We start from the raw sequence: 25,782 nt of genomic DNA on the forward strand, positions 1-25,782 counted from the left end.
CATATATAATAAGTTTTTATATATGTTGGAAGCTGCCCAGAGTGGCTAGGGAACCTGATGATGATGGAATAGGACATCTCTATTTTCATGGGACGCGGGTGGCACTGTGGGTAAAAGCCTCAGTGCCTAGGGCTTGCCGATCGAAAGGTCGGCGGTTCGAATCCCCGCGGCGGGGTGCGCTCCCGTTGTTCGGTCCCAGCGCCTGCCAACCTAGCAGTTCGAAAGCACCCCCGGGGGCAAGTAGATAAATAGGGACCACTTACTAGCGGGAAGGTAAATGGCGTTTCCGTGTGCGGCTCTGGCTCGCCAGAGCAGCGATGTCACGCTGGCCACGTGACCTGGAAGTGTCTTCGGACAGCGCTGGCCCCCGGCCTCTTGAGTGAGATGGGCGCACAACCCTAGAGTCTCTCAAAACTGGCCCATACGGGCAGGGGTACCTTTACCTTTATTTTCATGGGAGAAATGTTGGAGGGTATGAACCTGCTTTTCCTCACCACCTCCTCAGGCATGTAGATGTGTCCATCACCAGAGGCATTCTGAAGTTTCTCAGTTTGAAAAGAGCACAAAGTTTGTCATGCTGAGAGGCCGCTCAAATTTACAAGCCCATTAAATTCTCAGGTCCCTATATTGATTAGTCAGTGTGATGCAGCAGACAGCACTGTAGGGGGCGGATCAAGGAGACTTTGGTTCAAATGTGTGCGCAGTAATAGATCTCCCGCTGCAGGACACTGGGCAAGGTCTGCCCAGCCATGGCTCCATGGAAGAAGTGATGGATACACTCATGAGCAATGGCAACGATAATAACAACATGATAGAAGTTACGGTCTCTTACAGAAAGCATATCCCAGGTCAGTCATGGAGGACACAAAGCATTTGAAGCCCAGCTGATGCCAGACTTCTCAGCATTTTCCCACAAGGGCCTCAATTGTTTGCTTGCTTTAAGTAGAATCCTGAGTAAAAAGAAATACAGCAATATCAGCAGTGCTTTAAAAAAAAAGTACCGGTATCACATTTTGGAGCTGAGCAAAGCTGACTTGCTCAGATCTGTACAAATTCTGCAAAGCAAGCAAATATTTTTGTTTCTTAGCATAGTTCATTCTGCTTCAGCTAGTCATTGAAGGGGGGCAAAACATCCCCTTTCTTTGAACATCCAGCAAGCATTATTATTATTTTTTAAGTAGCAGCAAATGTTCTTGGGGAGCTGAGTTCTTACACCAAATTCTACATTCTGTATTTTTGCAGGAGTTTGAAGGACATATAGTCCTCATTTTGGGGGCACTTCTATCTGGTCGGTGTAACAATCAAATTTCAATCCATAACCCGCAGCCCATGTGTGAAAGCTGTTTTGGCCATGGGATTTTGGAATTTCCTGCCAATTGGCCATTGAAGCTGTGCCGCTCTGGGCTCTGCCTCTCCTGATAATGTGACATCATGTGTGTGACGCGTGCATGACATCACACACATGACGTGCGCCAGGCCCCCTCAGTCTTGCATGCAAGCTGGCGCCTTGCCAGAAAGCATAACCCTTTCCTAACATCAAAAGTTTTCAGGGAGTAAATTCTACAAAAAGGCTTCCTAAAGATCCAGTTTCTTAATAAGGAACAGTTTTGTGCTCTTGTTGCTCCTTTTAAGCTGCTTTTCCCAAGGCCAGCTGTAATTCTTGGATGTTCATAGGGCCATTCCTGTGCTTGCCATACTTACTGAATATACGCTGTGGAGTGGAAATAAGAGAGGTTAGTATCTTGGGACCTGATATGCACACAGAAGCCAGTGCTGTACTGTATATTGGCTTAGAGTTGTGAGCGGCGAAATCCCTCATTCAAATCTCAAATCTGCGCTCCTGGTTTTTTCTCTCCTTCTGACACAACGGCACTAACACTTCTTGCTTCCCTCATTGCCGGGCCCCTGAGATATGCAATATCTCTCCACTGGATCTGTCAAATGCCAGGTATTACATAGAATCATAAAATCATAGAGTTGGAAGAGACCACAAGGGCCATCGTGTCCAACCCCCTGCCAAGCAGGAAACACCATCAGAGCACTCCTGACATATGGTTGTCAAGCCTCTGCTTAAAGACCTCCAAAGAAGGAGACTCCACCACACTCCTTGGCAGCAAATTCCACTGTCGAACAGCTCTTACTGTCAGGAAGTTCTTCCTAAGGTTTAGGTGGAATCTTCTTTCTTGTAGTTTGGATCCATTGCTCCGTGTCCGCTTCTCTGGAGCAGCAGAAAACAACCTTTCTCCCTCCTCCATGTGACATCCTTTACATTTGGGTATATTTTATACATTTGGGTACATTTTGTTTCCAGTTCAAAAGCAGCAGTGCCAACCACTAAAATGCTGTTCAGAGGCCCAGCAAGGAGAGTGGTAAGGGGTGGCACAGTAGGGTTGGGCCACGGAGGGGTCCTTCTCAACCTCTGGTGCCCTTGCCCAGTGCCTGGACTGCTTGGCTCGATGGAGGCAATAATTCTTGCAGTGGCCTCTTTTACAGAGCAGAATGAAGATGGGACATTTTCACCTGCCAAATTTCTGCAAGTGGAGTTGCCCTATTGAGGAGCAGATGTGTTTTAATAAATTATTTTTATTTTACTAGAACATAATTGCACTCTTTTCTTCTGCTCCTCCTGTTTGTAAAGGTAAAGGGGACCCCTGACCATTAGGTCCAGTCGTGGCCGACTCTGGGGTTGTGGCGCTTATCTCACTTTATTGGACAAGGGAGCCGGCGTTTGTCCAGAGACAGCTTCCGGGTCATGTGGCCAGCATGACTAAGCTGCTTCTGGTGAACCAGAGCAGTGCATGGAAACGCCATTTACCTTCCCGCCGGAGCGGTACCTATTTATCTACTTGCACTTTGACGTGCTTTCAAACTGCTAGGTTGGCAGGAGCAGGGACCGAGCAACGGGAGCTCACCCCGTCGCGGGGATTTGAACTGCCGTCCTACTGCTTGTACCGGACTACTAAAGGAGAAGAAACTCTATGGGCCGAGGCATCATCTAATGAGATAACAACACTATCTATTTGTTCTCGAATCATTTTGCAATGTAATAAAATAGAGCAATAGCTGAAACGGCTCCATTCTAAAGTTTCCACTTCACTTGTACCTGAGAACTTATTTGGGTCTTGTAGGCCTCGAGGGGCAGATGTGATATAGGAATTCTTGGTGTCGGAGCCTGTTGTGGAGGCACTGGGGAAAGCAGTCTCTTAAAAAGTCCATTCCCCAGCCAGACTGCTGCTGGTGCTGCCTCCCTGCAGTGGCCCCAGGAGAATAGCTCCTCTGATCCAAAGGTGTATTACCAACTCTAGTAACATCAGGTGAGACAATCCTAATTGGACAGGGAGTCCAGTGTCACCTGTGGGCTTACACTTCCAATCCCACATGAGGACAGGTATGACGTTGGTCCTTGTGACTGATGGGCAACCCAAAGACTGAAGGTCAGCAAGACCCAGTATAAATAGAAGGAATCGGACTTTGGCCAGTCGAGAGAGCAGTACTTCCTGTTGGCGAGCTTAGGTTCCCTTGGTTAAAACCACAACAACCACAACACATGGTTTTATGCAGCCCTGAACAATACCTGGTCCTAACACTGGTGGCAGGGTGGCACTTTTACGCCTGGCTTTTTGTCCCACTGATTTTTGGGCTTCACTCGCCTCCCATTCCTTTTTGTTGTTGTTTAGTCGTTTAGTTGTGTCCGACTCTTCGTGACCCCCTGGACCAGAGCACGCCAGGCACTTCTGTCTTCCACTGCCTCCCGCAGTGTCAAACTCATGCTGGTAGCTTCGAGAACACTGTCCAACCATCTCGTCCTCTGTCGTCCCCTTCTCCTTGTGCCCTCCATCTTTCCCAACATCAGGGTCTTTTCCAGGGAGTCTTCTCTTCTCATGAGGTGGCCAAAGTCTTGGAGTCTCAGCCTCAGGATCTGTCCTTCCAGTGAGACCTCAGGGCTGATTTCCTTAAGAATGGAGAGGTCTGATCTTCTTGCAGTCCATGGGACTCTCAAGAGTCTCCTCCAGCACCAGAATTCAAAAGCATCAATTCTTCGGCGATCAGCCTTCTTTATGGTCCAGCTCTCACTTCCATATTATCACTACTGGGAAAACCATGGCTTTAACTATACGGACCTTTGTTGGCAAGGTGATGTCTCTGCTTTTTAAGATGCTGTCTAGGTTTGCCATTGCTTTTCTCCCAAGAAGCAGGCGTCTTTTAATTTTGTGGCTGCTGTCACCATCTGCGGTGATCATGGAGCCCAAGAAAGTAAAATCTCTCACTGCCTCCATTTCTTCCCCTTCTATTTGCCAGGAGGTGATGGATTAAAGGATACATTCCTTTAATGGTACATTATTTAATGATACATTCCTTTAATGTAGCCCAAAACTGCATAAATTCATACAGTGTCAGCCTGCCTCTTCCTCCCGTCTGCAGCTGGTTGAGGAAAAACAAACAGCATGTTGGTTGTAAACCACTGAAACCAAAAGGGTTGCGACTTCCTTCCTGTTCCATTTATAGCTATGAATGAAATCCCTTCCCTTTTCCTCTCCCAGGTGAATTGGGAGTTTCAGAAGTAGACTTGGGGTTCTACTACAAGCAGGGGCAGCATAGAGTTATGCCTTCAGTGTCCTGGTTAGCAGCTAATTTGCCAGGAGGGCCAGTGTGATGGGGATGAAGGGCCAGCCACACCCAGTCTGGCAACATGGTGGCCAGCCAGTCCCAGTATTGCTGCCATCTACCCCTCCACTCTCTTGCCTCTGGATTGGCAACTGAAGGGCCACCAGATAGACTGCATATGGCCTTCAGACCTCTAGTTGCTGATACAAATGGAATTATGTAGAAGCACTTCCCAAATCATCACTTGCTCTTGTAGAAGGGGATGAGGTTGCTGCACGATTGATATAGACATTGGAGGATGGTCCAGTAGAAGGTGTGAGGAATTCCTCACCATCCTCCTCCAGCCACCAGCCAGCCCACACCTGCCTGCCATGTTTCTTACAACCCGTCCAAGGATGGCACTACCTGCCACCTTCCCTCCTCCTCAGGCTCAATGTTCCCCTTATGGAGGAACATTGGGAGAAACCTAATCTGGCTTGGTCTGTCGTTGGCTCTGGATTCACCTGCTATTGGGCTCCTTACCCCAATGAATATCAACTTCTGAAACTCCCAATTAACCTGGGAGAGGAAAAGGGAAGGGATTTCATATATTCCCTCTCGCTCATTGCAACTGAGCCCGTAATTTATTGCTCTGCAGAATGAGCTGGATGATTTTCTTGCAGTACTTCATGGAAAAGCCATCTCTTGCTAGAAAGAAAAGTTCTGATATGTGGTCATTATTGCAGCAGCGGCAAAACTACAGGAGCCAAGATGAGAGGAATAGATTAAAGGAACATAAAAGGATCTCAGACTTCTTGGTTCTGTTTGAAATGCTCGATAATGAGGACCATAGTGATTTAAGCGAGAGCCTGATATTAAAAGTGCCATCCTTTCCCGCCCACAAAAGTGCTTTTCTGTGTGGGAGGGGGGCACTTGAATTCAATGACCACCTTATTCATTTAATGGGTCTCAATGGGAGACCTCTCTGCCTGAAACCTAGAGAGCTGTGGCCTGTCTGTAAATTTTCCGAGCTGGATGAATCCATCGTCTTGACTCATTCCTAAACAGCTTTGTAGGTTATACAAAAGTAAGATGACACAGGGATCCTCCTGCTGCTTCATCACCTCTGCCATCCCTGACACTACTAAGCTCAGGGGAAACAGCGGTTAAGAGTGCAAACTGCTGGTGCACAATCACTGATTACGGTACTCAAAATCCCCTACCCCTTTGCTTATTGAAATCCAGCAGGAATTGCTCACAAACTCATCTGCATCTGCAGCCGTGAGGACTTAGGCTACATGACTGGACCCATCGAGGCAGCTGAGAGCCTGCAGGGGTTGCTCTTAGTTAAGTTTGCAGTTGCACAGCTTCCGCTGCCACCAAACAGCCTCCCCTAGTGGCAAGAGTACAGCTGCCACTAGGGTGATCTGCGGCCATTTCCTTCCTCATCCACCAGCCCTAAAGCAGCTTGGGAATTGTTTTAATACATGGACATCAGTTTCTATTCTGGGTGCCTGCAGGATGAGGCCTTCTCTGTATCGGTCAGCCACCCAGGCTAGAAAGAAGTAAGGCAGATCAATAGGGATACATGCCAACCAGCACAACATGGCGGCTCCCTTTAACCCAACCTATATCTAGACAGCATCTTAAAAAGCAGAGACGTCACCTTGCCAACAAAGGTCTGTATAGTTAAAGCTATGGTTTTCCCAGTAGTGATGTATGGAAGTGAGAGCTGGACCGTGCAGAAGGCTGATCGCCGAAGAATGGATGCTTTTGAGTTCTGGTGCTGGAGGAGACTCTTGAGAGTCCCATGGACGGCAAGAAGATCAAACCTCTCCATTCTTAAGGAAACCAGCCCTGAGTGCTCACTGGAAGGACAGATCCTGAAGCTGAGACTCCAAGACTTTGGCCACCTCATGAGAAGAGAAGACTCCCTGGAAAAGACCCTGATATTGGGAAAGATGGAGGGCACAAGGAGAAGGGGACAACAGAGGACGAGATGGTTGGACAGTGTTCTCAAAGAGACCAACATGAGTTTGACCAAACTGAGGGAGGCAGTGGAAGACAGGAGTGCCTGGCTTGCTCTGGTCCATGGGGTCACGAAGAGTAGGACACAACTAAACGACTAAACAACAACAACGTATCTTTCACATGACTTCAATCCTGGTTCTGCAGTGGAGGCAAACGTTCTACCTTCACACAACTTTTCTACAGCAAGCTAAGAACGTAAAAGCCTGCTGGATCAGTCCCAAAGCCCATGTTGTACAGTATCCTATTCTCACAGTGGCCAAACAGGTGCCTATAAGGGAAGCCCACAAGCAGGACCTGAATGCCATAGTTCTCTCCTTGCTTGTAATTCCCAGAAAGAGGATTCAGAGGCCTAGTGTCTCCATCAGTCCTTGGCTAGTAGCCATAGATAGTCTCTCCCCCCCCCCCCCGAATTTATCTAGCCCTTTTAAGGCCATTCAAGTGGGGGGCCACCAGTGCCTCTTCCAGCCTTGAACGCCATGATTTAACTATGTATGAAGAAACATTATCTTGTCTACCAAGGAACTCTGTGTGTGGCTGCAGAAGATGGTGAGGAATCAAGGGATGTTAGTGTACATTCTCAGTTAAGCCACTTCCGGCCTGCCCAGGAGTTGGGGTTGCGGGCTTCACCCCCACCCCCACGTGAGCGGGGGCTGGTTTCAGCCCCCGCAAGAATAGGGGAATCCCGGCGCGTCTTCCCCTCAGCCAGCCAATCGGCTGGCTGGGGGGCGTGGCCTGCCCTATTTAGGGCCGGCGCAGAGGGGGCTCGCCCTCTTTTCGCCAGCTAGCCAAAGGCACGCCCCAGAGCGGTGACCCGGGGGAGCTCCTAGTTGACGTGCCTCAGCAGGAGACTCCCCCTCTATGGTGTTAACCCTTCCTGTGTCTCCAGCAAATGGGCTGGAGCCGGCTAGTCGATAGGACCAATGCCTAAACCAATGCCTCTCATTCCTGAATTCAATAAAGTTGTGGCCTAATTCACCCATTTAACCTTAAATTATGGTGTCTCGTGTCTTTATTTATCCTGGTGGGGGGCGGGAACTCGCCACGCAACTGGCGAGAGCCAGTGTGGTGTAGTAGTTAAGAGCGGTAGTCTCATAATCTGGGGAACCGGGTTTGTGTCTCCGCTCCTCCACATGCAGCTGCTGGGTGACCTTGGGCCAGTCACACTTCTCTGAAGTCTCTCAGCCCCACTCACCTCACAGAGTGTTTGCTGTGGGGGAGGAAGGGAAAGGAGAATGTTAGCCGCTTTGAGACTCCTTAGGGTAGTGATAAAGCGGGATATCAAATCCAAACTCTTCTCTTCTTCTTCTTCTTCTACCACTGGGTATTGTGACCAGGGCTGTTGGGTCTTACTACTGTCTTTCTTTAACTGAGAGTGAGACTTGCATCGCACCCAATACTCTCCTCCAGCTGCCCATTGCCAGGGATGATGAGTATTCATAGGCAAGAAGATTTTGAAAGAAAAGCTTGTGAGTCAGCTGTATTAGTCACAATACTCTATTCAAGAAATCTCTCAAAGGCTTAAAAAAATATGTGGATACCAGTAAGTTACATTTGGCTTACGCAACGTTTATTAAGTAGATTTTACTGTGTAGACCTGTAATTGCCTGGTATATTAGTAGAGACATTTTGAATTTATAGTTCGTCAATGAAAAAACCATTTACCTCGTTAAAGCTTTACAAGTTAGGTGTTGACTTTTGGAGTCAGTGTTTCAACCTGACAGTAGCTTAATTCTATCTGCAGAGATAACCTGACGTTACTCTAACCCTTGCCAAGCAAATGTTGCTAAATCTTTGGAGTTTCCTGCATATTTTTTTACTTCCTTTGACTGACGTGGATATATATATAGTGAGCAAAAAATGTTCCTAATTTCCACTTACTTAAAGTTCAAGTTAAACTACCTTAAAATTTAAACTACTGTACTTTAAATTTAAAACTTAAAGTTATATACAGCTTTCCAGGCAGATCAGAAAAAGCAGTTTATATCAAATTATTCCAACAATAAGCATCAGTAAACATGTTACAATAAAACAGGTAAATCTCTGAACTTCATCACAAATCAAAACCAAAATATGGTAATATAAAATAGTTTTGTACCTTACTGTGTTGTTATAAGAATGTACATTTCATAGAATTTTAGGGTTGGAAGGGACCATGAAGGTCATCTAGTCCAACCCCCTGCAATGCAGGAATCTTTAGCACAACATGGGGCTCGAACCCACAACCCTGGGATTAACCGCCTCACGCTCATTTGATACTTATATGCAAATTAAAATGGTATTCTTTTCAGCTATAAGCAAAGTGGAGACCAAAAGTTTCATTTTAATTACATCCATTATAGAATTAAAATGGCTAAGTATTTCACTGCAGTGCTTGATTTGTTCTGATGGCGGAACTTGAAACGTTCAGTGAATGTCAAGGTTATCTTTGGATGCCTCTGGGCATAATGAATCGTGATCATCCACGGATGGAGAGTGGGAGATGGCTGAATCAGGTGGCCATGACAAGATCCATCCACTGAAAGGCAGAAATGAAATCAGGTGAGCTTTAATTCCCCACTTGCTTTGGGCTACAATATAGTAGACAGCTGCAGGTGTTATAAGGAGGACAGAGGGCTTGGAGAAGCCACAGAGTAGTAGTAGTAATAATAATAATAATAATAATAATAATAATAATAATAATAATAGTTTAGTATTTGTACCCCACCCATCTGGCTGGGTTTCCCCAGCCACTCTGCGCGGCTTCCAACAAAGATGAAAAATACACTAAAATGACACATATTAAACAATTCCCTGAACAGGGCTGCCTTCAGATGTCTTCTGAATGTCAGGTAGTTGTTTATCGCTTTGACATCTGATGGGAGGGCGTTCCACAGGGCGGGCGCCACTACCGAGAAGGCCCTCTGCCTGGTTCCCTGTAACTTGGCTTCTCACAGTGAGGGAACTGCCAGAAGGCCCTTGGAGCTGGACCTCAGTGTCCGGGCAGAACGATGGGGGTGGAGACACTCCTTCAGATATACTGGACCGAGGCCGTTTAGGGCTTTAAAGGTCAGCACCAACACTTGGAATTGTGCTCGGAAACGTACTGGGAGCCAATGTAGGTCTTTCAAGACCGGTGTTATATGGTCTCGGCGGCCGCTCCCAGTCACCAGTCTAGCTGCCACATTCTGGATTAGTTGTAGTTTCCGGGTCACCTTCAAAGGTAGCCCCACGTAGAGCGCATTGCAGTAGTCCAAGCGGGAGATAACCAGAGCATGCACCACTCTGGCGAGACAGTCTGCAGGCAGATAGGGTCTCAGCCTACTTACCAGATGGAGCTGGTAAACAGCTGCCCTGGATACAGATTTGACCTGTGCCTCCATGGACAGCTGTGAGTCCAAAATGACTCCCAGGCTGCACACCTGGTCCTTCAGGGGCACAGTTACCCCATTCAGGACCAGGGAATCCTCCACACCTGCCCACCTCCTGTCCCCCAAAAACAGTACTTCTGTCTTGTCAGGATTCAACCTCAATCTGTTAGAGCTAATTTAAAAACTGGATAGCATCGTGAGCTGCATCAAAAGCTCATGTGAACACTACTCTCTCACTCCACATTGCTCTGGGCTCTTATTGTTACTTGACCTGCTTGGGAGAGATGATCTTCATAGATAAGAGAGAGGAAAACATTTATTCCTACACAGCCTGTACTCATTTTGAGCTGTCATTGGACATGAAACTCTATGGCAGGAACTTGTAGCCCCACAGATGCTTTTGGACTACAAATCCGTCAGATTCCATGGACTCGGCTCCCTTCCCCTCCTTTGGCAGTATATATAAGCAGAAAAGACCCTGATGCTGGGAATGATGGAGGGCACAAGGAGAAGGGAACGACAGAGGACGAGATGGTTGGACAGTGTTCCCGAAGCCTCCAGCATGAGTCTGACCAAACTGCGGGAAGCAGTGGAAGACAGGAGTGCCTGGCGTGCTCTGGTCCAGGGGGTCACGAAGAGTCGGGCACAACTAAACAACAACAACAATAAGCAGAACAAAGCGAACGGAGTCTCTTGCCATTTATAGTTTTTAATGATCACAGTGAGAGAACAAAGAGTCCATTCCTCGGAATGAAGGTGCTCCCAATTAAGGGCTCCACCCACGTCCCCCCTAGTCACCCACGTCACTTCCATGTCTTGCAGCCTCATCTCGCAACCACTGTGCTTTCTGTGCTGCCACCTTATCTGCTGTCCTTGACCTGTGGCTGATTGTATGGATGCTTTCCAGCGATATTGAGTCTGTTAACTCCCCCCCCCCCAAGTTGTTCTTCTCCTAGCTGTTCACCACCCAGTTCTTCCCAGCTTCTGCCTTCTGAACTATGTCCCTCTGCAAACCACCGTTCCAAATCTATACTGTCGTCCTGCTCCTGGGAAGATTCAGAATCCCACCATTCCTCCTCAGAGCAGCCCTCCTCAGCACAGCCCTTGAAAATCTCATCACCCCTGACCAGTGGCTATGATGGGAGTTAGAGTTCAACAACATCTGGAGAGCCAAATCCTGCCTTAAAAACTCCTAACATACTGGACTGGCGGGTTTAGTGACAGGAGATGCTTCCCCTAACCCTAATCCTCCACTTCAAAATACTGCAACCTGTTAGTGGCTTGAGCAGTTTACCATCATTTTCTACCCTCTGTTTTCAGCCCTTGAATCCCTACACCACATTAGCTCAATTAGACTTTGCTTTCTTATTCTCCAACTCTAGAGGGGCTGGGAGCTGGGGGCACTGTTATACACTGGTTCCCCTCCTTCCTCCTGGGCCATGTTCAGAAGGTGGGGGGTGAGTGTTCAGACCCCTGGGCCCTCACTTGTGGGGTGCCTCGGGGTTCTGTCCTCTCCCCCATGTTTTTCAACATCTACATGCAGCCGCTGGGAGAGATCATCAGGGGGTTTGGGCTGGGTGTTCATCAATATGCGGATGATACCCAGCTCTACCTCTCTTTCAAATCAGTACCAGTGAAGGCGATGAAAGTCCTGTGTGAGTGTCTGGAGGGAGTTGGAGGATGGATGTCAGCAAACAAATTGAGGTTGAATCTTGACAAGACAGAAGTACTGTTTTGGGGGGACAGGAGGCGGGCAGGTGTGAAGAACTCCCTGGTCCTGAATGGGGTAACTGTTCCCCTGAAGCACCAGGTGCGCAGCCTGGGAGTCATTTTGGGCTCGTAGCTGTCCATGGAGGTGCAGGTGAATTCTGTGTCCAGGACAGCTGTTTACCAGCTCCATCTGATACACAGGATGAGACCCTCCCTGCCCATGGACTGTCTGGCCAGAGTGGTGCACACTCTGGTTATCTCCCACTTGGACTACTGCAATGCGCTCTACGTGGGGCTACCTTTGAAGGTGAGCCGGAAACTACAACTAATCCAGAATGCAGCAGCTAGACTGGTGACTGGGAGCAGCCGCCGAGACCTCATAACACCGGTCTTGAAAGACCTACTTTGATTTCCAGTACGTTTCCGAGCACAATTCAAAGTGTTGGTGCTGTCCTTTAAAGCCACAAACGGCCTCGGTCCAGTATACCTGAAGGAGAGTCTCCACCCTCATCGTTCTGCCCGGACACTGAGGTCCATTGCTGAGGGCCCTCTGGTGGTTCCCTCACTGCGAGAAGCCAAGTTACAGGGAACCAGGCAGAGGGCCTTCTAGGTAGTGGCACCCGCCCTGTGGAACGCCCTCCCACCAGATGTCAAAGAGAACAACTACTACCAGACTTTTAGGCGACATCTGAAGGCAGCCCTGTTTAGGGAAGCTTTTAATGTTTGACGGACTACTGTATTTTAATATTTTCTTGGAAGCCGCCCAGAGTGGCTGGGGAAGCCCAGTCAGATGGGTGGGGTATAAATAATAAATCGTTGTTGTTGTTGTTGAGGGCACCTTATCCCTTCTGAACATGCCTCCCTCGCCCTGTTGTGGCTGCATTTTTATCGACACTTGAGTTTGCTACTACAGGAATTGATGGCGATGATCTCAAATTCCCAGTGCGGAAAAAGGCACTCACACAACCGCCCTCCCATCCCCACCCCAAAAACCGTAGTGGAGTTTAGTAATCTATGCTGGGGGGGGGAAGCAAGTTTGGAGAGTGAACACGAGACAGTCTAGAGACAACTGCCTTTTCCTCACCTTTTGCTCTGTCATGCAAATCTGTCCCTTGTCATCGGCATCCCAGCTTTTGCATTGCCCTGGTGAAAAGAAACAAAAACATAGTCATGCCAAATTAGAGATGTGTGGATGTATTTCTCAGTTTCCAAGCCGTCTCAGTTTCACGTGCGTTCATACACAAGTGTGTTGTTTGCCATTTCTGCATTAATCAACACTGCTTAAAAGTTTGTATTTAAGTATCAGCAGTGTATCACAAAATGCATATTAAATATTTTGCAGAGGGGTATCCATGCTAGTCTATTATAATAAAAAAAACATTAAAAAGTATTGTGTCCCCTTAAAGACTAGCACTTTCAGTATGGCATAAGCTTTTACGGACTACAGCTCACTTCATCATATGTTTGAAGTTGTTGTTACATTTTTAAACTGCCTTTTTACTCAGATGAATGTGTCCCAACCTGAATAGACAATTATACATCAAAAGCACATTTTGAATAGTTGCTGAACCAGAAACTTCTCTGCATTAATTTCAGTTTCAGCAAAGCACTTATCCCCCTTAGCTTCTTGGAGGAAGGGAATGGTGCAAGCATGACTGAAGAATAACAATAATAAAATAATAAAAGTTGTCTCTTACGGAAAATGCTTTCCAGGTGTACCATGAGAGACACAAAGTTGTCGAAGTCTATCTGAAGCCAGGAGTTGCCATATCTTCTCGCGAGGGCCTCTCTTGTCTTTGTGTTTAAGTGGAACCCTGAGCAAAATTCCACAAATGAGGGGGAGGAGGAATATGGAAAGTAAGCAAATTAGCATTTGGCTTTGTATCATTTATTACACTTCCAATAGGAAGTCTCCAGATATTGTTGGCCTCCAATAACAACTCCCATCAGCTCCATCTAGCAGGGATGGTGGGAGTTGCAGTCCAGCAACATCTGGAGAGCCCACCTCTGGGCTACCCCCTCAAAATCTTACTCAGCTACCCCATGCCTCTCGAAATCCTGCAGGAATTGCCCACAAGCAAGTAATCTGTTTCTGCAGCCACGGGGACTAGAAACCCATGGTTTGTTTGTGAATGACAGCAGAGGTTCTCTGGAAATTGAATTTGCAAGCAAATGCCACCATTCTGTAAGGGCACGGAATCTCAAACTGCATGTAACCCTCGTTTTGTAACGTTAAATGTAAAGGTAAAAGGATCCCTGACCATTAGGTCCAGTCGTGGCCAACTCTGGGGTTGCGGCGCTCATCTCTCTTTACTGGCCGAGGGAGCCGGCGTAGAGCTTCCGGGTCATGTGGCCAGCAGGACTAAGCCGCTTCTGGAAAACCAGAGCAGCGCACGGAAACGCCGTTTACCTTCCCACCAGAGTGGTACCTATTTATCTACTTGCACTTCATTCTTTCGAATTGCTAGGTGGGCAGGAGCTGGGACCGAGCAATGGGAGCTCACCCCGTCGTGGGGATTCGAACCGCCGACCTTCTGATCAGCAAGTCCTAGGCTCTGTGGTTTAATTCACAGCGCCACCCGCGTCCCTTTTTGTAAGGTTACTCCCATCCAGATTATACTTCACAGGAGGATCAGAAACAGAGTGTCACTCTGTCCATTCCTTGCAGCCCATCTGCATTTCGCACTTTTGAACCGCGAAGTTCCATTCTAGTTAGGGATTTAGAAGTGTGGGTGCCTGGATCCAACAAGCCGGTTTCTTAGTACTCACGACTACCTCTCCATAGGGGGTGGGTGAGGGGAGAGAGAGATTTGGAATTGCCTTGAAGTGGAGATCCTTTTTTTAACACCAAATGACTTTTAAAGGATCCCTGTGAATTCCACAAAGAGGATTTTCACAAATCCAGCTTCACAATACAGAACAATATCCCCTGTGCATTATTTCCTACTCCTTTTCACCTGCAGTGTCCAGTGCCAGCTGCATTTCATGGGTGTTCATGGTGCCAGACCTGTCCATGTCATAACCGATGAATATACTCTGTGGAGTGCAATCGGGAGAGGTAATAATAATAATTTGTACCCCGCCCATCTGGCTGGGTTTCCCCACCCACTTTGGGCGACTTCCAACAAAGATTAAAAATACATTAAAATGTCACACAATAAAAACTTCCCTAAACAAGGCTGCCTTCAGATGTCTTCTAAATGTCAGGTAGTTGTTTATCTCTTTGACATCTGATGGGAGGGCATTCCACAGGGTGGGCACCACTACCGAAAAGGCCCTCTGCCCTGTAACCTCACTTCTCGCAGTGAGGGAACCACCAGAAAGCCCTCGGCGCTGGATAGCATCTTGCTATTAAATACTGAGCTCAAGAGAGTCAGGTCCCCTCTGTGCTATACATTGAAAGCAGTACCACATCACTATAAACAGCCATAAAGGTAAAGGGACCCCTGGCCGTTAGGTCCAGTCGCGGACGACTCTGGGGTTGCGGCACTCATCTCGCTTTATGAGTGTATTGGTGTACAGCTTCCAGGTCATGTGGCCAGCATGACTAAGCTGCTTCTGGCAAAACAGAGCAGCACACGGAAACGTTGTTTACCTTCCTGCCAGAGCGGTACCTATTTATCTACAGTGGTACCTTGGGTTAAGAACTTAATTTGTTCTGGAGGTCCGTTCTTAACCTGAAGCACCACTTTAGTGAATGGGGCCTGCTGCTGCAGCCCCGCCGCCCCCGCGCAATTTCTGTTCTCATCCTGAAGCAAAGTTCTTAACCCGAGGCACTATTTCTGGGTTAGTGGAGTCTGTAACCTGAAGCGTATGTAACCCGAGGTACCACTGTACTTGCACTTTGTGCTTTCGAACTGCTAGGTTGGCAGGAGCTGGGACTGAGCAACGGGAGCTCCCCCCGTTGCAGGGATTCGAACTGCCGACCTTCTGATCGGCAAGCCCGAGGCTCAGTGGTTTAGACCACAGAGCCACCCGCATCCCATAAACAGCCATAGCTCCTCCCAAAGTATCCCGGGAACGGTAGTTTAATAAGGGTGCTGGGAACGATTAGGAGATCCCACTTCTTACCCTCCCAGAGCTGCAATTCCCAGAGTGGTTTAACAGTTGATCCCTCTTCCCAGGGGCAGTTTAGATTGGCCAGGACTGATAAAAATACAAGAAGACCGATTCCTGACTGTCCGCTCAACAGAGCAACATCTTCTGCCTGCATTGACACCAGAACCCGTCAACCCTGACAGAGGTGGCCCAGGTATAGCGGAACCTCTTCGGAGGTGGGCTTTTGTCCAGCTGCTCTGGTCCCTACCCTCACCTCCCATTCCGTTATCTTAGTCCAGAACTGCTTGACCTCGCTCAGTGTCAGCTTGCCTGTCTTGCTGCCCTGTTACAGAGTTAAGGAAAAGCAAATGGGATATTGCAGGGGTGGGGGACATCCAGCCCTTGAGATTCTCCCTGCACCATAACCCCCCCGCCCCCATGCATGAGAAACCATGTTGCTTTGGATGCAGCTAGTGCATGTTTTAGGCAGAGCATAGAGACCTCCGGCTTTTGCACGGCTGGAATGTAGCTTGACCCAGTGGCGTAGCGTGGGGGGTGCAGGGGGGCCCGGCCGCACCGGCCGCAACATCTGGGGGGGGGCGCGCTCGCACTCGCAGCTCTCTGCCCCTACCTGGCTCACTCACTCTCTCTCACTGCAGTGCTGGCTGTGCAAGTCCGATCCGAGCCGCCAGGTCGCCGCCCACTGTGGAGGGGAGGGTGCCAGGCGTGCAGTGCGGTGCGGAGAGAGAGCGAGGGACTATCTGGGGGAGGGACAGTGCAGCGGGGGGGGGGGCAAATTACTTGCCTTGCCCCGGGTTAGGGGGCGCAAATTACTTGCCTTGCCCCGGGTGCTGACAACCCACGCAACGCCACTGGCCTGACCCATCAGAGACACACATATCCTCCCCATTTGGGGTGCTCGTTTCATCCCTACATGGAAGAGAGAATGGGAATTTGGGGTTCTCTTTCATTCAATGGACCACTATTTTCTTGTGCTAGGGGTTGGATCCAGACTCCCTTCCCTCTTGATACCTGGCCCCATCTACTTCCCTAGAGAAGGATACACTGAAATGCTGGGTGATTTTTTCACACTGCTCCATGGAAAAGCCGTCAGTTTTCAGTGGATACCCTGGAAAAGAAAGTGGTGAGAGGATGGACACATAATTACTACAGTTGATGACGATGATAATTTATACCCCGCCCATCTGGCTGGGTTTCCCCAGCCACTCTGGAGAGCTCCCAACAGAATGTTAAAAACACGATAAAATATCAAACATTAACAACAGGGCTGCCTTCAGGTGTCTTCTAAAAGCCTGTTGGTTGTTTATCTCCTTGACATCTGATGGGAGGGCGTTCCACAGGGCGGGCACCACCACTGAGAAGGCCTTGTTCCCTGTAGCTTCACTTCTCGCAGTGAGGGAACTGCCAGAAGGCCCTCGGAGCTGGACCTCAGTGTTGATGCAGGAACAAGGACAGAGGAATGGATTCGTGACATTAGGTGCTTCCAGATGTGGACAATTTAGCAAAGGTAAAGGGACATCTAACCATTAGGTCCAGTCGTGGCTGACTTTGGGGTTGCGGCGCTCATCTCGCTTTACTGGCCAAGGAAGCCGGCATACAGCTTCCGGGTCATGTGGCCAGCATGACTAAGCCGCTTCTGGCAAACCAGAGCAGTGCATGGAAACGCCATTTACCTTCCCACTGGAGAGGTACCTATTTATCTACTTGCACTTTGACGTGCTTTCGAACTGCTAGGTTGGCAGGAGCAGGGACCGAGCAATGGGAGCTCACCCCGTCGTGGGGATTCGAACTGCCAACCTTCTGATCGGCAAGTCCTAGGCTCTGTCGTTTAACCCACAGCGCCACCCGCGTCCCCCTGGGGACAATTTAGCAGCACCCAATTGCTACCAATCTGATTTAAGGCGATAGTGGAATAGCAACTCTGCTCCCTGACTTTGGAACCCCTGCAGCCAAGTGGACAGTCCTCCTTTCCCCAGTGGGATTCTGGGAGTGGGGACTATTTGCACTGCTAAGAAAGGGTTAAATGCTCCCTTCCTCCTCATTGCACTCTTGCTCATGACTGCCACTCAATTAAGGCAACACTATTGGAAAGGGAGGGGGTTATAGTAATTCCTGCAGAGGGGAGGGGCAAAGGGCTAAAGCAGAACCAAGAAAATACCTGAGCAGGCACCTTTTCCAGTGCCACTTTCCCATCACTTTCCTTCCTGCTAAAAGTGTTTGTTTGTTTGTTTGTTTGTTTGTTTGTTTTGGAAGTTGCACAAGAGTGGCAAATCCACGTCAGTTGCAAAACCCAAATTTGCTTGCATGCAACTGAATCCCATCCACAGAAGAGCGATAGTCTGGAATAGTGGTGTAGCATGGGTTGCCAGCACCCGGAGCGACACAGATGTGTAGGTGGGAGGGAAGGGAACAAGTTTCAAGTTCTTTCCAGATTTTAAATTCTAGGAAAGAGAAGATGGGAACGAAGAAAGGGAAGAGGCGGAAGAATGTAGCCGATGGGGGAGGCAACCGTGTTGGATACTCACAAGTGGTCTTCATGATCTGATTCAGAAGGCCCCGGAGTTCAGCAGCGCCCATTTGCTGGTCCTGAATCAGCCAAATAAAATCCAAGAAAAGTCACATAATGTAATGGGCCCCACCTTCTTCTCCATTCTAGTCAGGCTCAGGGTTGATGCTCTATGAAAAGCAGGGGCCGGGAACCTCTGGCCCTCCAGATGTTGGAGAACTCCAGCTCCTGTCAACTTCAGCTAACATGGCCAGTGATCAGGAATGATGGAATCTGCCAATTTTGGTTCTCGAAGTTTCTCACGTTTCGAATCTTAAATCAAACCCCACCCCAGTTCTATAGCAATTTGAGGGGTTTCCTTTGCTGATGATGCTGATGCTGATGATAATTTATTATTTATACCCCACCCATCTGGCTGGATTTCCCTAGCCACTCTGGGCAGCTTCCAACAGAACACTAAAATACAATAACCTATTAAACATTAAAAGCTTCCCTGAACAGGACTGCCTTCAGATGTCTTCTAAAAGTCTGGTAGTTATTTTTCTCTTTGACATCTGGTGGGAGGGCGTTCCACAGGGCGGGCGCCACTACCGAGAAGGCCCTCTGCCTGGCTTCCTGTAATCTCACTTCTCGCCATGAGGGAACTGCCAGAAGGCCCTCAAAGCTGGACCTCAGTGTCCGGGCGGAACGGTGGAGATGGAGACGCTCCTTCAGGTATACTGGACCGAGGCTGTTTAGGGCTTTAAAGGTCAGCATCAACACTTTGAATTGTGCTCGGAAACGTACTTTAAATCCTCATGAAAATTTGTCAGCATTTCATTGTAAATTTATCCTAATCAACACATTGCTGTATGCAGTTTTTGACTAACATGCACATTTTTGCAAACCATTTCCCCTAATATAATGCAATTTTGTACGTTATTTTCACTGATCTATACATTATATGTGCATTTCCCCCAATATATACATTTTTATAATTACTGTTTGGTTGGAAAATTTGTTAAAGAAAATTTGTTAGAGTTTCAAAGGGTAGCTGTGTTTTGGTTTGCATACTGGTGTGTGAGAATTGAGAAATATATAGTTTTTCATGAAATGCAAACTAAATTGAATTTATCCTCTACCCCAGTCTAAACCCTTATTTGAGGTGGGCTGTGGGGGCCACTGTGGGCCTGCCAAGCACCCTCAATTCCTCCTCCACTTCTATTCCCAGTGCCTCTGGCTCTTTCTCTCCTCCTCAGGACATCAACCAGAGTCCCACTGTTGTCTGCCATGTTTCCTTCTGCCACTGCCATGTATTTGTTGCATTCAGCACTGTTTCCTTCCCACTGCAGTTCATTCTCTGCCCATTGTTCATCCTGCTTTCTGCTGTGGCAAAATTACGTAGCTTATGTACCGTATTTTTCGCTCTATAGGACATATTTTCCCCCCTCCAAAAATTAAGGGGAAATGTGTGTGCGTCCTATGGAGCGAAGGCAGGCTCCTTGGCTTCAGCGATAGCAACACGAAGCCTCCGAAGCACAGAGGGAGCGCTCCCTCCATGCTCCGGAGGCTTCGGGTTCCTTTCACTGAAGCCTGGAGAGCGAGAGGGATTGGTGCGCAACAACCCCTGTCGCTCTCCAGGCTGCAGGGATAGCCGCCTGAAGCCTTCGGAGCGCAGCGCGAGTTCCCGCTGCACTCCGAAGGCTTCAGGTTCCTTTCGCTGGAGCCAGGAGAGCAAGACTCTCCTGGCTTCAGCAGAGAGGGAGAGCTGCGCAGCGCCCCTTCGGCCAAGCGGGAGGAGAAATGGAAGGGGCTCCGTTTCTCCTGCCGCTTCGCTGAAGGGGCGCTGAGCAGAGAGGGAGAGATTCCCCCCCCCTTGTTTTCCCCCTCTAAAACAAGGTGCGTGCTATGGTCCAGTGCGTCCTATAGAGCGAAAAATACGGTAATTAATTACATGAATTATGTCGTCGTTACGCTATTCTGCTCGTTCACAACACAATGCAAACGGACTATGCGTGTGCTCAGTTAGGTATCATTTGCAGATTGAAATCTACAACAGCGAATACTGATTTATTCACTGGATCGATTTCCCTTCTAAACACAGGGTAAATATGTGTGAATCAGCAATTTCTGCTTCCATTTCTGCATTCACTGGAATTGTCCGACATCCCTTGTTGCAGTCTCTCTGCTTTCTCAGTCATTCTAAAAAGGGACCCTTCACTGATGGTGAGCAGTTTGCAATATTTAAAATTATTTTTTTAAAATTTAGTATTTAAATTTATTTAAATAAGCCAGACAATCAACCAATTGCAAAACAACACAAGCAGGTAAGGACTGTGCTGACCAATGTTCTTACACTCCCTTACCTGGCCTGCCCACTCCAGGAAAGTTTTTTCAAGCATCTGGTCGAGTTTAATCCTGGGCGATATCATTATCTGGAAAGCAAGAAGGTCGTGACAGAGATGTACATTCTTTGAGGGGCAAGCTTGCTGTTGGATCCACAGTCATCAATTTCAGGACAAATATACACATATTAAAAGCAAATCAAGCCAGGGGAGCAACGAGTGTCCCCTGTTTCTAGGATAATGTTATGTACTTAGTTGAATAGGATCCAAAATGCAGCAGTCTGATTGGTCCTAGAACAATAGGATCCAAAATGCAGCAGTCTGATTGGTCCTAGAACAATGCAGCAGTCTGATTGGTCTGCAGGAACCACCCAATCCAGCTCCAGATGAAAGTGAATCCACAACCTGATTGGCCTACAGCAGAATTCCAGAATTAGCCAATCACATGCAGAACATTGTGTAAATAATGTATATAAAGCAGATACTTTGAGGGGACTTCTATTCCCTCCTCACCACTATGAGCTGAAATCCACTCTCGACTCTCGAGTATATTTCAGATAAGTTGGCTGTGCAGAGTACTGAGTGAGCGGCTCTCAGAACAACACATTAACAGTTTTTTAAAAGTCTGGGGGAAGGAGAACCGAACTGATTGACTCAGGGCACAAATGGGCAGTGGCATAGCATGGGTTGCCAGCCCCCGGGGCTGTGTGGAGGGAGTGGGATGGAGGGAAATGGACAGAGTATATTAGGTCCAGTCCAGTCGTGACCGACTCTGGAGTTGCGGTGCCCATCTCGCTCTATAGGCCGAGGGAGCCGCCATTTGTCTGCAGACAGCTTCCGGGTCATGTGGCCAGCATGACTAAGCCGCTTCTGCCGAACCAGAGCAGCGCACAGAAACGCCGTTTATCTTCCCGCCGGAGCAGTACCTATTTATCTACTTGCACTTTGACGTCCTTTCAAACTGCTAGGTTGGCAGGAGCAGGGGCCGAGCAATGGGAGCTCACCCCGTTGTGAAGATTCGAACTGCCGACCTTCTGATCGGCAAGTTCTAGGCTCTGTGGTTTAACCCACAGCGCCACCCGCATTAGGCCCCCGGAAACAATTTTGGACATGCCTGGCCTAACAGCATTTGCTTCACACAGAAGATCACAGTCACAGAGATAAGAAAAGAAGAGTCGTTCTATCGTCTGGAGAGTTCACTTCCTGGTTTGCATGGAAATGCTGCTTTTAAAGGAGCCCAGCGACTGAAGCACAGAACCATACTGAGGCAACACCAGGTGCTGAAATTTCGTGCCCCTAACCATTTTGCACCTGCTCAACTGCCTTCTGGTTTGCAATGCAGTGGTACCTCGGGTTAAGTACTTAATTTGTTCCGGAGGTCCGTTCTTAACCTGAAGCACCACTTTAGCTAATGGGGCCTCCTGCTGCCGCCGGAGCATGATTTCTGTTTTCATCCTGAAGCAAAGTTCTTAACCTGAAGCACTATTTCTGGGTTAGCAGAGTCTGTAACCTGAAGCGAATGTAACCTGAGGTACCACTGTATTCTATCAGGCACTGCAGCTGTGCCTGCTGTTTGAGGGCTAGAATCTGGCCTCATGTTTTAAGAAAGCTGAAATTCTGAGGATGCCGAACCCAAGCCAACAAACAAATACACCCGATCTTCCTAAAGCACTGCCATAGAGAATAAGCTGTTACCTGTAGCGCTTTGTCATCTGCGCTGACTTCTTCACCAATTTCCCTAGAAGGCAAGATAACATCGTCTAGGAGTGCCTAAACGTCCAGGTACAGGCATCACCCCCAATCCTCCACTTCTTATATTTCTCCCTTCACATCCAAAATAATCAAAATCCTACCAGGAGGTTAAGGGGTGATATGATAGCCATGTTCAAATATATAAAAGGATGTCACATAGAGGAGGGAGAAAGGTTGTTTTCTGCTGCTCCAGAGAAGCGGACACGGAGCAATGGATCCAAACTACAAGAAAGAAGATTCCACCTAAACATTAGGAAGAACTTCCTGACAGTAAGAGCTGTTTGACAGTGGAATTTGCTGCCAAGGAGTGTGGTGGAGTCTCCTTCTTTGGAGGTCTTTAAGCAGAAGCTTGACAACCATATGTCAGGAGTGCTCTGATGGTGTTTCCTGCTTGGCAGGGGGTTGGACTCGATGGCCCTTGTGGTCTCTTCCAACTCTATGATTCTATGATTCTAAGTAGTAGGGTTTAGGGGTCGTTGTTGTCCCCAGAAAAATCTACAACAATAGATTGGGGCAAAGCGGAAATGTGGATGAACCCTAAGTTAGTCGTGTCTAGGAATGCCACTGAATACCACCCATAGTTACCGTATTTTTCGCTCCATAAGACGCACTTTTTCCCTCCTAAAAAGTAAGGGGGAAAGTCTCTGCATCTTAAGGAGCGAATGCAGGGGGGAGGCAGGCAGGAAAAGCCCCCAAGAGCCACACACAAGCTCCGCGCAGCTCTTGTGGGCTTTTCCACAGGAGGGAGAAGGGACTGACGCGGCCAGTCAGTCTCTTCTCCCTCCTCGTAGAAAAGCCCGCAGGAGCCGCGTGCTCCTTAAAGGGTGCGCAGCTCCTGTCGGCTTTTGCGGGAGGTGGGGTTATTGCCATAGCTGCACACACCCCCTCCGGCGGGAGAGGCTGTGCCCGGCTATGGCTTCTTTAACCGCGCGCAGCCTCTCTCAGCTGGAGAGGTTGCGCACAGCTAAAGAGGAAGCCAAGACAGTGAGTGGGCTGGATTCCGCTCGCTGTCTTGGCTTCTTTGCTCTTTGGGGCTGGGGGGGGTGGAAACCCGGGCTTCCCCCGGCAGCCCCAGAAGCTCTGGGAGAACCGGACAGAGACTAGGATTTTTTCCCCTTGATTTCCCCCTCTAAAAACTAGGTGTGCCTTATGGTCCGGTGCGCCTTATGGAGCGAAAAATACGGTACCGACTGAGGCTGACTTTTAAACATAAAAATCAAGTTCTTAAACAAAACAGTGGGAACAGGCAGAAGGTACAAGGCTGGCACAGAAGCCTTGAGGCTTAGACCCTCTGGGGCATCAGAACTCACCGGAACCGATGTTTCTTCTCCGTGAAGACGCGGATGGTGAATTCGGCCTCAGCCAGAGGGTTTTGAAGGCTGGTGACGATCAGGTAATCTCCAGGGGGCAACCGGATATATTCGGTGATGTCTCTTAGATACCCGTAGGCAGTTGGCCAAACTTGTTTGAGTTTGGGGAGCACCTGTTTTCTTTGAGCTGTGGTCTTCAGCTGTAGATACTGGAGAAAGAAAGTCGACAAGGCTTTTCTCCCCGGGAGGAGCAGCAGTTTCCCAGGCCATCTATACACTGTCACTGTTCTGAACACACTGTTGTGGGGAAAAGGTCTCCAGAGCCTCCCATTCAAATGAACCTACCTGGACCCCAAGATCATCTTCTGAGGCCCTCCTTCGTGTGCCCCCTTCTCGAGAGGTCCGGAGGGTGGCAACACGAGAACGGGGCCTTCTCTGCAGTGGCTCCCTGTCTGTGGAATGCTCTCCCCAGGGAAGTTCGCCTGGCGTCTTCATTATACACCTTTAGGCCCCAGGCAAAAATGTTCCTTTTCAACCAGGCCTTTGGTTGATTTGATTTACATCCTATTCCCTTTTAAAATTTGTTTTTAAAATTTGTTTTTTTTGGGGTGGGGGTGGGGTTATTGGGTTTTGTCATTTTTATTATGTATTTTGTGGTTTTATATCTTTATTTTATTCTATTTATTTTATTTTATTCTGTGAAAGGCCCTGAGATGTCTGGGTGTAGGGCGGTATATAAATTCAATAAATATTATTATTATTATTATTATTATTATTATTATTATTATTATTCAGTCCCTCATGAATACCCCTCACCCGGCCTGCTGTAGCAGCTTGGCAGACTTCATTTTTGTTCCACATAACACTGAGGAGGTACATGAACAGAAGTGGCTTATAAGGCTGGGCAGTGATTTTTTTTCTTAAAAAAAATGTTATGGGGTACTCTCATTTTCCTACTCATATTGAAATACTGCTCCTCAATGAGGCCAAACTTAGATTCACAAAATGTTTAGGGGTATGCGTACCCCTGCATCCCCTCCCCACTGCGGCTGGTCAGAACCACACTGCTCCCTTCCTAACAGGTGGGTCACTGTTGCTTACCCAGGCAGTAGAGAGGTCAGCACAGTGCAAACATGCTGATGGAGTCAACCCAGCACTCCTGCTGGCGCACTCGCACGGTGTCAACCTCCCTTTCAGAAATCATTTCCAAATGGGTTGTAGCTTTCCTATGTCAGCCCGTTCCTTAACTTCTGGGTGAAGCAATTATGTAAAGAGAGAGAGACGCCCCTTCAAGACACTACAAACCACTAGGATTATTACCTCTTCGGACATCTGCAAGAAAAGAAAGGAGGAAAATTTATAGGAGGGCCATGAAGCCGCAACCAGGAAATCAAATGCATTTTTCTCTCCCTCCCAACAGCCCCACCTCCAAGTTCCCGCTGATTTTGGCAATGGTGGTGACAACAACAGACTGACATGGAATTGGGATGGCTGGAGAAGTTTAAACACCCTATATGCCCTACAAGCCCAGTGCCCAGGTAGGGATGCAAACTGCTACCTCTGGGGTCATCAGATGGGCCATTTGAAGAGTGACGGGTTGTGTGTGATGTTTGCCCTGTATGTGTGTGTGAGAGAGGACTCAGCTACACTTGTCAATTATATCGTTATAACTGCATTATAAACATGTGGCACCAGGTGGTGCTATAGAGCAGTGATCTGTCACCAAAGGGATTTTCCATTAGGAGCTTTTCATAGCATATTTTTCTATAGCATTTTTAAAATCTGTATAGATCCAGCAGGAATGTGGCGTAGCCACACCCACCACTAACCCCTGGACAGGTGGCATGGGGTGAACAGGGGTCTTGACCAAAAAAAAGCTAGCCACTCCTGGTGTGTATAGGATTGCAACCTTGATTGGTCTTTTTTTTACTTAGTATCAGTTGCTGCTGATCCTTCTCAAAAAGACACACACACACACACACACACACCCCTACCTCCCCGCCATTTCATTTTTGGATTGTAACTGTCAATGTTTTTAATCACAAGTTGCCCTGAGAGAGTCAATCCACAGAGCGGCAGAAAAGGCAATTGATAAGCTATGATATTACTAACATAGCGGGCAGACCACAGCTGGTGGGGTGGGGCGGTGGAGTGGAAGA

The 25,782-nt window shown here is 48.2% G+C and overlaps 1 protein-coding gene across 1 annotated transcript in view; it reads right to left on the minus strand.

The window, feature by feature from the left end:
- Positions 1–8,163: 8,163 nt before the first annotated feature.
- Positions 8,164–25,782, minus strand: part of CAPN12 (calpain 12) — a 34,946-nt gene continuing 17,327 nt past the window's right edge. The window contains exons 11-21 of the mRNA XM_083455171.1: positions 24,944–24,955; positions 23,624–23,832; positions 22,257–22,299; positions 20,583–20,651; positions 18,257–18,317; positions 16,775–16,839; positions 15,985–16,053; positions 14,630–14,708; positions 13,370–13,486; positions 12,757–12,815; positions 8,164–9,130 (exon numbers count right to left, since the gene is read on the minus strand). Coding sequence (XP_083311297.1) covers positions 9,104–9,130; positions 12,757–12,815; positions 13,370–13,486; positions 14,630–14,708; positions 15,985–16,053; positions 16,775–16,839; positions 18,257–18,317; positions 20,583–20,651; positions 22,257–22,299; positions 23,624–23,832; positions 24,944–24,955 — 810 coding nt within the window. The 3' untranslated portion in view covers positions 8,164–9,103. The remainder of the gene's footprint in view (positions 9,131–12,756; positions 12,816–13,369; positions 13,487–14,629; positions 14,709–15,984; positions 16,054–16,774; positions 16,840–18,256; positions 18,318–20,582; positions 20,652–22,256; positions 22,300–23,623; positions 23,833–24,943; positions 24,956–25,782) is intronic.

This window comes from Podarcis tiliguerta (genome assembly GCF_965153285.1).
Source record: "Podarcis tiliguerta genome assembly, chromosome: 8".
Lineage (NCBI taxonomy): Eukaryota > Metazoa > Chordata > Lepidosauria > Squamata > Lacertidae > Podarcis > Podarcis tiliguerta.